The sequence below is a fragment of the Dasypus novemcinctus genome, chromosome 6 (genome assembly GCF_030445035.2).
Source record: "Dasypus novemcinctus isolate mDasNov1 chromosome 6, mDasNov1.1.hap2, whole genome shotgun sequence".
Taxonomy (NCBI): domain Eukaryota; kingdom Metazoa; phylum Chordata; class Mammalia; order Cingulata; family Dasypodidae; genus Dasypus; species Dasypus novemcinctus.
In genome coordinates, this window is record NC_080678.1 from 40,107,803 (window position 1) to 40,121,533 (window position 13,731).

At 45.2% G+C, this 13,731-nt stretch overlaps 1 protein-coding gene across 2 annotated transcripts in view; it reads right to left on the bottom strand.

The window, feature by feature from the left end:
- Positions 1 to 5,025: 5,025 nt before the first annotated feature.
- CNNM1 (cyclin and CBS domain divalent metal cation transport mediator 1) overlaps positions 5,026 to 13,731 on the bottom strand; it is a 61,410-nt gene continuing 52,704 nt past the window's right edge. For both annotated transcript variants that reach the window (XM_058298637.2, XM_058298638.2), the window contains 4 exons: positions 10,515 to 10,698; positions 10,224 to 10,424; positions 8,532 to 8,627; positions 5,026 to 7,537 (listed from right to left, as the gene is read on the bottom strand). In XM_058298637.2, coding sequence (XP_058154620.1) covers positions 7,461 to 7,537; positions 8,532 to 8,627; positions 10,224 to 10,424; positions 10,515 to 10,698 — 558 coding nt within the window. In that variant the 3' untranslated portion in view covers positions 5,026 to 7,460. The remainder of the gene's footprint in view (positions 7,538 to 8,531; positions 8,628 to 10,223; positions 10,425 to 10,514; positions 10,699 to 13,731) is intronic.

Consider the following 13,731-nt stretch of genomic DNA (forward strand, 5'->3'; position numbering starts at 1 on the left):
TCTCATTCTGAATAGTAGGTTTCTTGGAGTAGGTCTGTTCAGATTTATTCTGTTTGGAGTGTGTTGTGCTTCTTGGATATTGATATTTATGTCTTTCATAAAGGTGGGGAATTTTTTAGTCATTGTTTCCTCAGATATTCTTTCTGCCCTGTAGCAGTTTGATATTATTTATGAGTTCCAAAAAGAGATAAAGAGTATATCTGTAAACTGGTCTGTCCTTCTGGGCATGATACCCTTTGATTATATTAGATTCAGTTGAGATGACTTTGATTAGATTATGTTAAGATTAGGGCTTTTATTCCACCACATCATTAGGGTGACTTAGTTTGAGTCCCCATCCCCCTTTTTGGGCTACAGAAATGAACAATCAATCAGAAGGCATGGGAAAATGATACACAGAAAAAGACATACATGGCAGAGAAAAGGAACTTGGTTTTGGCACTGGAGCACCTGGGAGAGTTGAGTCATTTGTCTGATAGTTTAGAGCTGACTTTGTGAAGAGACAAGAGCATCTGAACCCAGAAAGAAATGAGCCCCAGGAAGAGAGATGAGCCTTATGTCAGCCTACAGCTGAGATCAGAAGAAGCTGAACCCACAGAGCCTTAAGAGGGAAGAGGAAGGCTGAACCCTCACAGGCATCACCCATATCATGTTGTGTCAATTTGTTGCAACAGCCATTGGGTGAGAAAGTACCTCTTATTGTAGCTTGAGTTTGACTCTTTAGGACCTTGTAACTGTAAGTTTCTACCCCAAATAAATACCCTTTATAATAGCCAACAGATTTCTGGTACTTTGCATCAGCTCCCCTTTGGCTAATATAAGCCCCTTTTCATTCTCTTCTTCTGGGACACCAATAATGCATACGCATGTGCATTTCACCTTGTCATTCAATTATCTGAGAACTTGTTCCATTTTTTCCATTCTTTTCTCTTTCTGTTCTGTCTTTTCAACTTCAAATGCTCTGTCCTCAATATCACTAATTCTGTCTTCAATCAATTAAAACCTGCTGTTAGGTGCCTCTAATGTATTTTTAATCTCATCCATCATGTCTTTCATTCCCATAAGGTCTGTGACTTTTCTTTCAGGCCTTCAAATTGTGCTTTATGCTCACCCAAAGTCTTCTTTTTTTTTTGTTTTAAAGATTTATTTTTTTATTTGCCCCCCCCCCCCGAGTTTTCTGCTCTCTGTTTCCATTCACTGTGCATTCTTCTGTGACTGCTTCTATCCTTATCAGCAGCACCAGGAATCTGTGTTTTTTTGTTGCATTATCTTGCTGCATCAGCTCTCTGCGTGTGTGGTGCCATTCTTGGGCAGGCTACACTTTCTTTTGTGCTGGGCAGCTCTCCTTATTGGGTGTACTTCTTGTGTGTGGGGGTCCCCTACACGGGGGACACTCCTGCATGGCAGGGTACTCCTTGCATGCATCAGCACTGTGCATGGGCCAGCTCCACATGGGTCAAGGAGGCCTGGGGTTTGAACTGTGGACCTACCATGTAGTAGGCAGATGCCCTATCCATTGGGCCAAGTCCGCTTCCCCCAATGTCTTCTTAGTATCCTTTATCTCTTTTTTTTTAATTTTTTTTATTTTTATTTTTATTGACTTTGTAATAATATTACATTAAAAATATATATGTGAGGTCCCATTTAACCCCACCCCCCACCCCACCTCTCCCCCCCCCCCAGCAACACTCGTTCCCATCATCATGACACATCCATTGGATTTGGTAAGTACATCTTTGGGCACCTCTGCACCTCATAATCAATCGTCCACATCATGGCCCATACTCTACTCCATTCCATCCAGTGGGCCCTGTGAGGATTTACAATGTCCGGTGATTGCCTCTGAAGCACCATCCAGGGCAGCTCCATGTCCCAAAGACGCCTCCACCTCTCATCTCTTCCTGCCTTTCCCCATACCCATCAGCCACCATGTCCACTTTTCCCAATCCAATGCCACCTCTTCTATGTGGACATTGGATTGGTTGTGTCCATTGCACCTCTATGTCAAGAGGAGGCTCAGATTCCACCTGGATGCTGGATGCAATCCTCCCACTTTCAGTTGTAATCACTCTAGGCTCCATGGTGTGGTGGTTGTCCTTCTTCAACTCCATCTTAGCTGAGTGTGGTAAGTCCAATAAATCAGATTGTAGGTGCTGGAGTCTGTTGAGGCTCAGGACCTGGCTATCACCTTGCCAGTCCAGAGATTCAAATCCCCTAAATATATCTTAAACCCCAACATTAACTGCACCTCCAGCACATTAGCATGAAAGTCTTATGAAGGAAGATCCCATCTGAGTCCAGATTCATCACACATAAACACCATTTCCAAAGAGGGGCCATCTGACCTGGTAGTTAACCCCATCGGCCATGACCATAACTCCCATGGGTCTCTTTAGCCCTCAAAGGAACCAATATCTGGGGGTTGTATCTGCTTTATCTGTCTCTCTGACTCTGCTCAGTTGTGCATGAGGGCAATCCTTCTGCCAGCCTCCAGACTCTTTTTTAGAAACTCGTAGCCATATAAACTCATTTCTCCTTTCCATTTCCCCCTTACTTTAGGTCAAACAGCATTTTAAAGTCATGTTATTTTATGTAGACAGGGATATTCTGCTGATCCGCATTGAACCTTCCGTATAAGGTCATTTTCCAGTTGCATCATCAGTTGGTAGTTGATAGTGGTCCCTCGGTGCCAGGGAGGCTCATCCCCGGGTGTCATGTCCCACGCTGGGGGGAAGGCATTGCATTTACATGCTGAGTTTGGCTTCGAGACTGGTCACATTTGAGTAACATGAAGGCTGACAGGAGGAAATTCCCAAGCACAATGTTGCTCTAGGCCTTGTTCTTATTTTAGGCTTATCAGCTCACAAGCATAGTCATTAGCATCAGGGGCTCACTGTTGAACCCTCACTCCCTCCCGGTCCCCGCCGCTGTACCTGGGAGACTGTCGCTGCTCCCCTAGGGACCACGACAGAGCACCACTGGCCAGGAACCCAGTACCCCCCCTGCTGTGGTTTTTAATTGTTGCCACTATGAGTCCTTTATCTCTTTAATCATATTTTCCTTCAACTCTTTGAATTAATTTAGGAGATTTGTGTGATTATAATTTATTAGTTGTCTTAAATCTTGTATTTCATCAGGATATTTGGTTTGGTCCTTTGACTATCCCATATCTTCCTGTTTCCTAGTATGTTTGTAACTTTTTGCTTATGTGTAGGCATCTGAATATGTTCGTGAATTTACTCTGTCAGTCCATTTTTCTCTCTTGCCTAGTTTTTGTTTTGTTTTGTTTTGTTTTTTTTAGTACTCTTCTTTGATTTTTGGTTCAACTTTTTCAGAGTCTTTAAACTTGCCCAGCATGGGAGCGAATGTGGTTCAAGACATTGAGCGCCCACCTCCCATTTGGGAGGTCCCGGGTTTGGTTCTTGGTGCCTCTTGAGAAAAACAAAAACAAACAACAAGCAAAACAATGATAAAACTAACTTAGGGAAGCCAGTGTGGCTCAGTGGTTGAGCACTGGCTTTCCACATATGAGGTCCCTGGTTCAATCCCTGGCCCCTGGTACCTCCAAAAAAAAATTGCCCATCTTAAGTTATCAAAATTGGGCCAGGGACTCACTAATGGCGCCCAGATTTTCTCCCAGGAGTTTCAGCTAAGAGAGACCTAAAAGCAATTTTTCTCCTTACGGTTTCCCGTCCAGCCAGCAGATGGTTCTCATAGATGAAACTTTTCACAGAGGTGTTTCTTTCAGCCTCCACTTATCTGTGTTTCTGGTCTGGCCAAAGCTGAGATTCAAAATGGGGTCTGCTGGCCAAATTCACTGAAGAGAATCCACTCTGCACCCTCTGCCACACCCTCCATCTTCCCAGGGAGGAAGATGTCTGTTCCCCTCTCAGCTGCAGTGGGCCATGGGTTTTATCCAGGCTGTGTGCCTGGAGGATGGGGGCTGGGTACCCTTTCTGGCTGCCACAGAGGTTTAGTAACACATTGTTGTGGTCTAGGCTTCTTTGTCTTTCTGTCCCTCATCCTCCTGGTGGTTGTGCAGCACTGTCCTGGTCTGTTGACCTCCAAAGCAGGTCCCTTGGAAAGCTTTTTCCCTTTCTCCATTGTTTTTGTGAGGGAGTTGAGCCTTACCTGCCTATTCCTCCATCTTAATGTTTATTAATGAAGGAACTTGTGCCCAGCTCCATCCCAATTACTTATTAGCTCCCTGATGTTATAAAGTATTAGAATTTCTGTGGATCTAGGAGTCAGTTGCTGGGCTGAAAGGCCACTGACCTCCTTTGCTTGCACAAACAAACTTTTTCTCTTTTTGAAACCCCAGTATCTCATGAACTGATAGAGTGTGTCAGGGATAAGAACCCGTTTATGCTCTGTATCATACTGTCACTTATTATTACTGTAAGGGAAGTGAATAGCCCCTCAAGGGGCTACTGGGAAGGATCTTGCCATTCTAGCTTAGTCTGCTAAACCTGTTTGTGGGTATGAAAAATTAGCATAAGTAGCAAGTGTCAGATTCCAACCTCCCACAAAGATACTAAATATCCAAACAAACCTTGCCACCTGTCTGGCTCCTACATTGCTTTAAAACCATAAGTAAGTTGGCCCTCTCCCCTAATCCTTTTCCCCAGCCTTTGTTTGGAATCTCTGGAGCTACGCCGTTTTGATTCCTTTCAGAAGGGTCTGCAAAAGTGAGCCAGTGAACTTGAAAGGCACCCATCACAGAGCCTGGCACATCACATGGGTTCAACAAATGCTGGCCCCTCTTATTATCACCTTAGTGCTCTTCCATTTACATGCCATCTTCTCTTTTGGGTTTTACTTCCCACTTCTGGCTCTCAGCACCTGCAAAGAATCTTACCCACTGACCTCCCAAAGCAGAGTGCCAGCCTCACACCTGGCCTGGGAGGTGTGTCTTCAGACAGGTGAGCCACAGGTGGCACAATTACCTGTACACTCCCACCAACCTGCCTCTCAAATGAAACCACCCCAGAATTCTGAGATTCCAGAGCAGGGAAAACAGCGACATTCCAGGAAAGGCATTTTCATTTTATTTAAAAACTATTTACAATATATTGAGCTTTCACAAATGCTTTATTTCAAAATCCTCTCTCTTTTTTAAACTTTTTTTTTAACCTGAAGAAAAACTTTGGGGGTGGGGATTGAGAAGGTGTGGTGACAGGCTCTCCCTTAGGGATTCTGCAAAGGGATAGATGTACTGCAACAGCGTGGTGGCCTGAGCCCAGAGGCTAAGGGATGAGAAAGGAAGATCCCAGGCAGGCCCTGTGGGCCAGCGGCCACCTGGGCAAGAAGCTTGCATGATGGCACTTCTTGCTTGAAACTCACTGTTGACTAGTTTGGGCTTGAGGCACCCAGTATGCAGAGCTGACACTTTGCTTATTCCTACCAGGCCAGGGCAGATGGCAGGAGTGGGTGACTGTGGTGTTAGCTATGAGAAGTCATGCACTGCTGGGCCTTAGGCCAGGCAAGGGGTGTATTGAAGTGGATAATACGTTACTAGAAAAGACATCCCCAGCTGGAAAGTCTTTCGCTTCCACATGCTGTGGCCCTCCTGCCTGGATCTTCTGCTCTGGTTTGGTGGGGGTAGGGGACCGAAGTTCTGTGGGGTGTAGGGTGTGCCAAGACTTTCTCAGGACTTCCACTTCTTGGAGGGTGCCAGCCTTCCCTGCTGATTTAATGGACACTTGCGAAGACCACCTATAACTAAAAATCAGTCACCCACTGCCTAGGAGTCACTTCCTTCTCCATTGCGGAAGCTCGGCCTGAACTTTCCACTAGTTAAAATAGTCGTTTTTAACCCTTGTGAATCTCAGACCTTTGAGAATCTTATAAAAGTTTTGCCCTCTGGAAAACACACAGAACACAGATGCTAAATTCTGAACTCAATTTCAGGGGTTTCAAGGACCCTCTAAAGTCCAACTATGACCCCTTGGGGTGATAGACCCCTAGTTAAGGACCCCTGAGTTAAAAGTTCCTTTGAGTTACTAAACATTTTCTTTTGAGATGCAAATAACCCAGAGGAGTTATCAGTCTACTCCCAGCCCCGGGTGATTACTGACTGAATGGATGTGGGGGTGGGGAGGGGACGCATGGTTTTGTTGGGGGAAGGGAACCCTGGAATGGAATACCACAGGGAAAAGTTTGGGAATGGTTTGAAGATTCAGCAAGCAGTATTGGATCACTGGATACCTGACCGTCAGCGCCTAGGGGTGGGAAACTGAAAGGGAGACTGGTATCCCAAACTTCACTTCCAAATTTTCCATAAGGCTGTGGTTCCTGATGAGAACTAATTAGCTTCTTGGAAGTAGTTATGTGTGGTCAGTCTGCCATCTTGTGGTTATTCTTGGAGTTGCGTCTTCCCCAACATCCAGGTGAAAAACCAGAGATCTAATAAATTCTTGGAACAAAGTACACTTAGCTAACCTGGTAGAGCAGAGTAAGGGCATGGAGGAGGGTGGGGTGGGAGGGAGAATGGATGCAAAAGAAGAGTGACTCTTCAACATTCTTGTGTAATTCACACCGCAGTCCATGAAAGTGTGCATCCTTCTTGGCTGACCTGGGCACTCTTTGGTTTCTCATGGCTAAACTTGCTTTAACAGTTTAGAAATTTTTCACATAAGTTTTTGTGTGTTTTTGCTTTGATTTGCACTTAAAACCTGAAGTTCCATCTCTGGCTCCCAATTGGGTCTCTCAACTCCATGCTTCTCCTTTTCCAGAGCAGATTTAATGACATTGATTGGGAGCCAAAACAGATGTGTCCCTGGGAAAAAGTGGCTTGAAGCTCCGTGTCGCATTGTTTCTATTCCAGCTGAGACGCACTTCCCTAGGCTGCTGGAATCTTTATTTAACAGGAAACCAGTCCCTGACGGTTTTCTGTGCTGTAGCATAACATGCCAACATGGCTATGTCCCATTGCTCTGAAGTTCTGGAGGAGTTCGCAGTCCATTTCCTAAACCTATCCTAACATCTGTTACTCCAGCCTCCTGTGTGCCTGCCTGTCTGCAAGTGGCACCTTCTGAGCTGACCTAAGCAAGGAATGTGGTCGAAAGTTATCATTTTGTGCTGGAGGAAGAAAATGGTGAGTTCTAGGACACAGGTCTCCTATGGCATCAGGGGGTGCCCAAAGAACAAACAGGGGTAGCAGGGGTCCCGGGGTGGCACTGTCAGCTTAGGGTTATTTCTTCTCCAGTCCCAGGCTGTGCTGTGGACAAGACCATTTCTAGTACATTCCATGGCAGGCACCTCCTTCTGTTATGGCCACAGCAAGGCCCTGAGTCAAACTGGAGGCAAAGAAGGAAAATCTGCAACACTGACAGCTAGGGTTGAAGAGGTGGAAAGGAAAGCGGAATGCCAGGTCACTGTGGGAGGCCTCAGATGATGGGAGGGTGGGTTCTCCTCCAAAGCTCTGGGATCTCACACACCCAGGATTGCTCTTTGTCCCATCATGTGATCAGAGGCATTAAGTTGGAGTTCTCCTCAGAGGTTCTCTCTCCATCTGACCTCTTCCTTTTTCGACCACCTAAAAAACACAGTTTGTAAGTATCAATTTGTAGGACTGGGAGGACAATTTGTAGGACTGGGAGGACATCTCAATGGTCTAAGCTCTTCCCAAAATAGAAGCAGAAATGGAGGCAAAGCCCTTGAAAGTGGATGGGGCTAATCTTCATTAATGTACTTATGAAGTACATTTTTAATTAATAGGACACACCCTTCACCTGAGATGACTTCTTTGAAAAGTCATAATCTCATGCTAGTGTGAATGGAATTGAGATTTCCTAGAGGGGACTGGGTAAATCCCATGTAATGCCTCAGGATCCTGCCTTTCCTATCCCCTGAAGGCTCTAGCCATAAGGAGATGGGCAGACACTCTCTGGGAGAGGACTGGTCTCCTAGGTTTTGATATCCCATGGTCCTGGGCTGGTGGGTGTAGCCGGGAGACATTCGCAGGGACCCACATTCTCTAGCCTGGAGGGCAATCTCCCACTGCATTGTGGAAGGTGGGGCAATTAAATAACTGTCCCAAGGATGGAAGAGCAATCCATCCTTGCTTTTAGGAAGAGGCATTTTTCACTGTGCTCTTTTGCCAATGACTGCTTTCCTTTCTTTTGAGTTCTCCTAGCCAGGAATCAGCAAACTCTTGAAAGGGCCAGATAGTAATATAGTCTTTATGGGCCATACAGTCTCTGTCACAACTACTCAGTTCTGCCTTTATGGTGTAAAAGCACCACAGATAAGAAACATGTAAACAAGTGGGCATGCCTGTAATCCAATAAATATTTATTTATAAAAACAGGGTGGGATTTGGCCCTTGAGCTGTAGTTTGTCAACCCTTGCCCTAGACAACCACCAACAGAATGGTACAGATCCCCAAACACTGAGATGCACCAGTCCAAGACCCATTTCCACGACTGCACCTTAGGAGCCACTGGTTCCTCCTCCAGGGGAAGAGCCTAATGTGCTCTTCCTACTAACCAGCTGGTGGGCAGATTTCATCTGGATGAAGAGCTACTCACTTAAGGTTCTCAGCAACTTCTTGCCCACTGTTTCCTCCAAGTCACCACAGCAGGGACTGGTCTCTGTGTCTACGTTGATATTACAACACTGACTATCTGATGAGGAGACAAAAGAAAGAAGTGGTAACTTAAGTCTTTTCAATGCACATGTGCAGGTATCAAGACTTGTGATCCTGGTTGATGCTCCTTGGCAGGTAGAAGTTCAAGACAAGAGCTGAGGTGACGTGGCTGTAGCGGGGAGGGGTGCCCAGGGAGGCTTGGCTCTAATTAATTAGCAAGAGACATTTTTTGTATCACAAAAAGAACAGGTGGAGAACAGGAGGGAGAATCCAACTATCTAAGCAAAGTCAGGAACAACTCCTTCTCTTCCAACACTGGTAAGAGAGAAAGGAAGGGAACAAGATGTTCTCTAGCCAGTATCCCTGGCAGACAAAAAGCACACTTGCAGACAGGTGGGGGTTCTTCCACTACTTGCCAGACTCTGGGAAACCAGAAGGCTCAATAACGGTTAAGCACATGCTCCTGTCTTCTCTCACAGGACCCAGTGGGGACTCAGAAAGCTGGAAAAGGGGTCCAAACCTATACTGCCAATGCAATGAGCACCTAATCAGAGAGTCAAAGTGATGCAATGGAAATTGCACTGCACCAAAAGTCATGAGGTCTGAGTGTGATCCCCAACTCTGTTTCTAACGGAGTAGGTAGTTGTGGGCAAGTCACTTCCCTTCCCCAGGCCTCAGGGTCCTTGTGTCATATGAGAAGCATGGACTAGCACTAGATGATTTCTAAAGATCACCCCATCTCCTCCATTCTTATGCCTTTGATACATTTTCTTGCTCCTTACCTTAACTACTGTTCAGCATGTGGGAGGGAAAAAGATCATCAGTTCCAGGTTCAGGTCCTCAAACAATGACTATGTATGTCCAGATTTTGTGGGTCAGTCACAAATCCAAACACATTGTCTCACTGAACCCAAAATGCACAAGCACTTGTCAGGTCACTGCGCAGGACTGGGGTGTCATCCTATGGATTGGGGAAATTCTGGAAGGTCAGGTAGGGTAACTTGGGGCTGATCTTAGGGGCTGCTGAAAGTTTGGTAAAGCATATTGTAGTGAGACAAGGCCTGGCGGGTTTCGGGACTGGTGGGACACTGGGACCCTGAAACAACACCACTGTCAAGACAGAAGCCTTCAGTGTCTCAGACAGAGACCTCAAGGCAAGTCTCACAGATTATCTTGGTCTCCGGGACCCAAAGGAAGGACAGAACCCCAATGATAAGAGTGAAGCCTGACCTTAGTTTCCCTATCTATACAACAGGTCTAAAACCAACTACTTGTGTTGCCAAGGGCCGAGAGGTGCCCTTTAAATAAAAATGCAATCTCCTTTATACTCAAAACCACCTGATGAGATAGGCACCATGACTGTATTACTCACCCAAGGAAACTTATAGATTAAGATGAGGAGATCTAAATCTGTAGAGCTCCTAAATGAAAAAGCCAGGATCTGAATCCAGACAGAGACCCAGCACCGCTCTTCCCTGCTTTCCTGGGAGAGTGAATTAGATAGGTGCACAGTAAACGTCAATTTCCCCTCCCCGGCTGCATAAGGAGGTGGGAAGTTTTACATGGGAGCCACCCCATCACCCAAGGGTGCTGATCCCCGTTGCTCCTCTGGGCCCCGTTGGCCCTTGCTGACCTGCTCTCGTGGGAACAGCTGCAGGAGACAGCGAGAGCTGCCGTGCGCCGTGCGCCTCGAAGTCGGCCATTTCCTCCTGGGTGAAGGCTATCTCCTCCATCCTCAGGTACACCACCTCGCCAGGGCTTCTCAGCACATCTGAGCGGCTGCCAGGGGAGGACAGCGAGGCCATCACCTCTCTGCTTTGGAGACGACCTGGGGCTAAGCGAGGAACAAGATGGCACCATGGGCAGGGCTGAGAGAGGAAGGCGGGGCTGTCCCTCTCCACCCTGCGTCCCCCAGCTGACTTACAGGGCAGGCTGTTCCTGTCATTCAGGAGGGCGATGGCAGTGTCATCCTTGGGTGTCTGGGGAGTGGCCCGAGTTGTCGGTGCCTTGGTGGAGTCTCCATCAGCGAAGGCCTCCATGTCGGGGGACTGGGGTGAGCTGTCCATGTGGCAGGCTGTGAGCGCGTTCTGGTACTGCTGCCGTGTGATCTGGAAGGGAGCAGGCAGGGAGGGCATGGAAGCTCAGGAGTGCCAGGCACAGTCCTTCCTGAATGTGGCCAGTTTTCCTGCACCCAGAAACAGCCCCCTGGGGTGCTTTGGAACCTCTGTCCTCTGTGGCCAGAGACCCTTGAACCAAGGACTGTACATAAGCTGCACCGGCCCAGAGAGTGAGAATCTTTGCGGGGACCCTTTGCTTGTTTGTTGCCAATTCCCGTTGTTGGTTTTTATTGGCTCTGGACACTTACTCTGCCCTGGAAGAGCCATCGAACCTTCTCCTGAAACTGCGGAGAGGATGGAGGGCATCTTCGGTCAGCAGGGTGGTTGCCCATGGAGAAGTTAAATATATGGGTTTACACTATTGCTAAGGACCCTCTTCCTGAAAGTCAGTCAGTGGGGACTTGCCAAGAATAATGCAGGACTTATTAGAAACTCTCTGTCACAGGTCTTACTGTCAGGAAGTTGGAGGCTGAGGCTTGAGAGAACATAGGCATTTTTGATTTGGACCTGCCCATTACTGGATGTGGGATCATCTTCCCATGTTGGAAAGGTCCACAACAGAAATGTCTTCCAGATGTTTCCTCGGATCATCAGACTCTCACCAGTGACTTTCCTGATGTGTCAAAACTCACCCCCAAGGGAAGGCACCTGGGACAGCTTCTCCAGAGGAGAGCTGGGCCTCAGCCAGACCAGAAGGGGACTTCCACAATTGCAGACAGGAAAAATATGGATCAATGTCTCTACTGGGAAAAGGGCGGGGGGGGGGGGGGGGGGAGTATCTGTCATCCCTGTTTTTTGGGTGTATGTTGCAGACTGGTGCCATGAATTCTTGTTTGCAGTGAAAACAGGCTAGTTTTTATATCATCCATGCTTGGAACTGATACTGCTAATGAATGAATGTCATTGGGTAAAAGATGAAAAGTGGCACATGTGCTTCCCAAGTTTTATGAACTCCTAAAGTATTTTCACCTCTTCTTCATGTGTATTAGGCTAGAGATCTGGCAAGACTACAAATTTTGCTCATTCTCCTTTCTCTTTCCTTCAGGGGCAGGATTGGTTTTACATGTTGGGACAGTAAAGATGTATGGCTGGAAATAAGAGAAGAGATGGTTAAGATTTACACTTTGAAACAGAGAATGCACTTGAAGTTGGCTTGGTATCTAGTCAGGGCTTTCAAAAGTGGCTACTTCTCAATCCTCAGCCCCTGCTTTCTGAGCCTCCCTTTCACCTCTGTCTTGAGTATGTTCCACCCCTGGCCTTCCTGGGGACCTGTGGGCAATGCTGACACTCAAGGCCTTGAGTCAGTCCTAGGCTGCACATTATATCACACTCTCTGATGGTGACTCTCCATCAACTCTGGCTCATCCCACCTCTGCCTCCCCATTCACCAGGCTGTCCTCCCTTTCCTTTTAGTCTCTTTTCTTGATAAGTATAGTTTTTTTATTTTATTTTTCTGTTTTATTATACTATGATATTCCCTCTACATGTTCTAGAGCCTTCAGTCCCCAATTACATAAAAATGTCTTAAGATCACCAAAGCTGACAAGAGTTTCTTGACACAATCACTTGCCTTAAGAATTATTTCAGGATTCATCCTGAACATTAGGTCACAATCCAAATATTTAACCACAATAACCACTCAGACAATGTTTCCATAAAAGGAAACCCTCAGTAAGAAAAGGAAAAAAAAAAATAGATAAATGGGACCTCATGAAAATTAAAAACTTTTGTGCATCAAAGGACATTTTTAAGAAAGTAAAAAGACAACCTTGTAAAGTAAAATAAAAAGAATGGAAGAAAATGTTTGGAAACCACATATCTGATAGGTATTTAATATCCAGAATATATAAAGAAATCCCACAACTTGACAACAAAAAGACAAAAACCCTCACTAAAAACTGACAAAGGAGTTGAATAGATATTTCTCCAAAGAAGATACACAAATGACCAATAAGCACATGAAAATATGTTCAACATCATTAGCTGTTAAAGAAATGCAGATCAAAACCACAAAAAGATACCATTTCACACCCACCAGCACAACTACTATTTTTTTAAAAAGCAAAAAACTACGAGAGTTGGAGAGGATGTGGAGAAATAAGAACACTTATCCATCCATGGTGGGAATATAAAATGGTGTAGTCACTGTGGAACCCAGTTTGGTGGTTCCTCAGAAAATCAAGTATGAATCTACCATATAACCCAGGAATTCTATTTCAAGTTATAAACCCAAAAGAATTGATGGCAGCAACTTGAACAGATATTTGTACACTGATATTCACAGCAGCATTATTCACAATTGATAAAAGATGGAAGCTACCCAACTGTCCATCAATAGATGAATGGATAAACAAAATGTGTTACGTAAAAAGGATGTAGATCTGACACATGCTACAACATGGATGAACCCTGAAGACATTATTTTGAATGAAATAAACTAGACATGAAAGTACAAATACTGTATGAGCTCATTGATATGAAAGAATTAGAATAAGTAAATTCAGAGTCAGAAATTAGAATACTGGTTACCAGGGGATAGGGTGGGTAGCAGAGAATGGGGAGTTAATTCTTTTTTGGTGCAGAGTTGGGGGTGACAGAAAAGTTTTATTAATGGATGGTGGTGACAGTAGCACAACATTGTGAATGTAATTAATATCACTGAATTATATGTCTGGATGTGGTTTAGAGGGGACAATTTTTGGTTTTATATGTTGCCAGAGTAATAATTTTTTAAAAACCATAGGACTGTACAACACAGTGAACCCTAATGTCAACTATGGACTACAGTTATTAGTATAATTATAACTATAATGTTTCATCAATTGTAACAAACACACCACACTTATGCAAAGTGTTACTAATAGCGAAAACTATATATGTGGGGGTGTACATGAGAATTCTATTTTCTTCATGAATTTTCTGCAAACTACAAATTCTGTTATAAAAAATAAATTTTAAAAAAATGTGTGTTTTTTACAACACTTATAAGTCATACCCATGCAGAGATACTAGGTTTCTAATCAT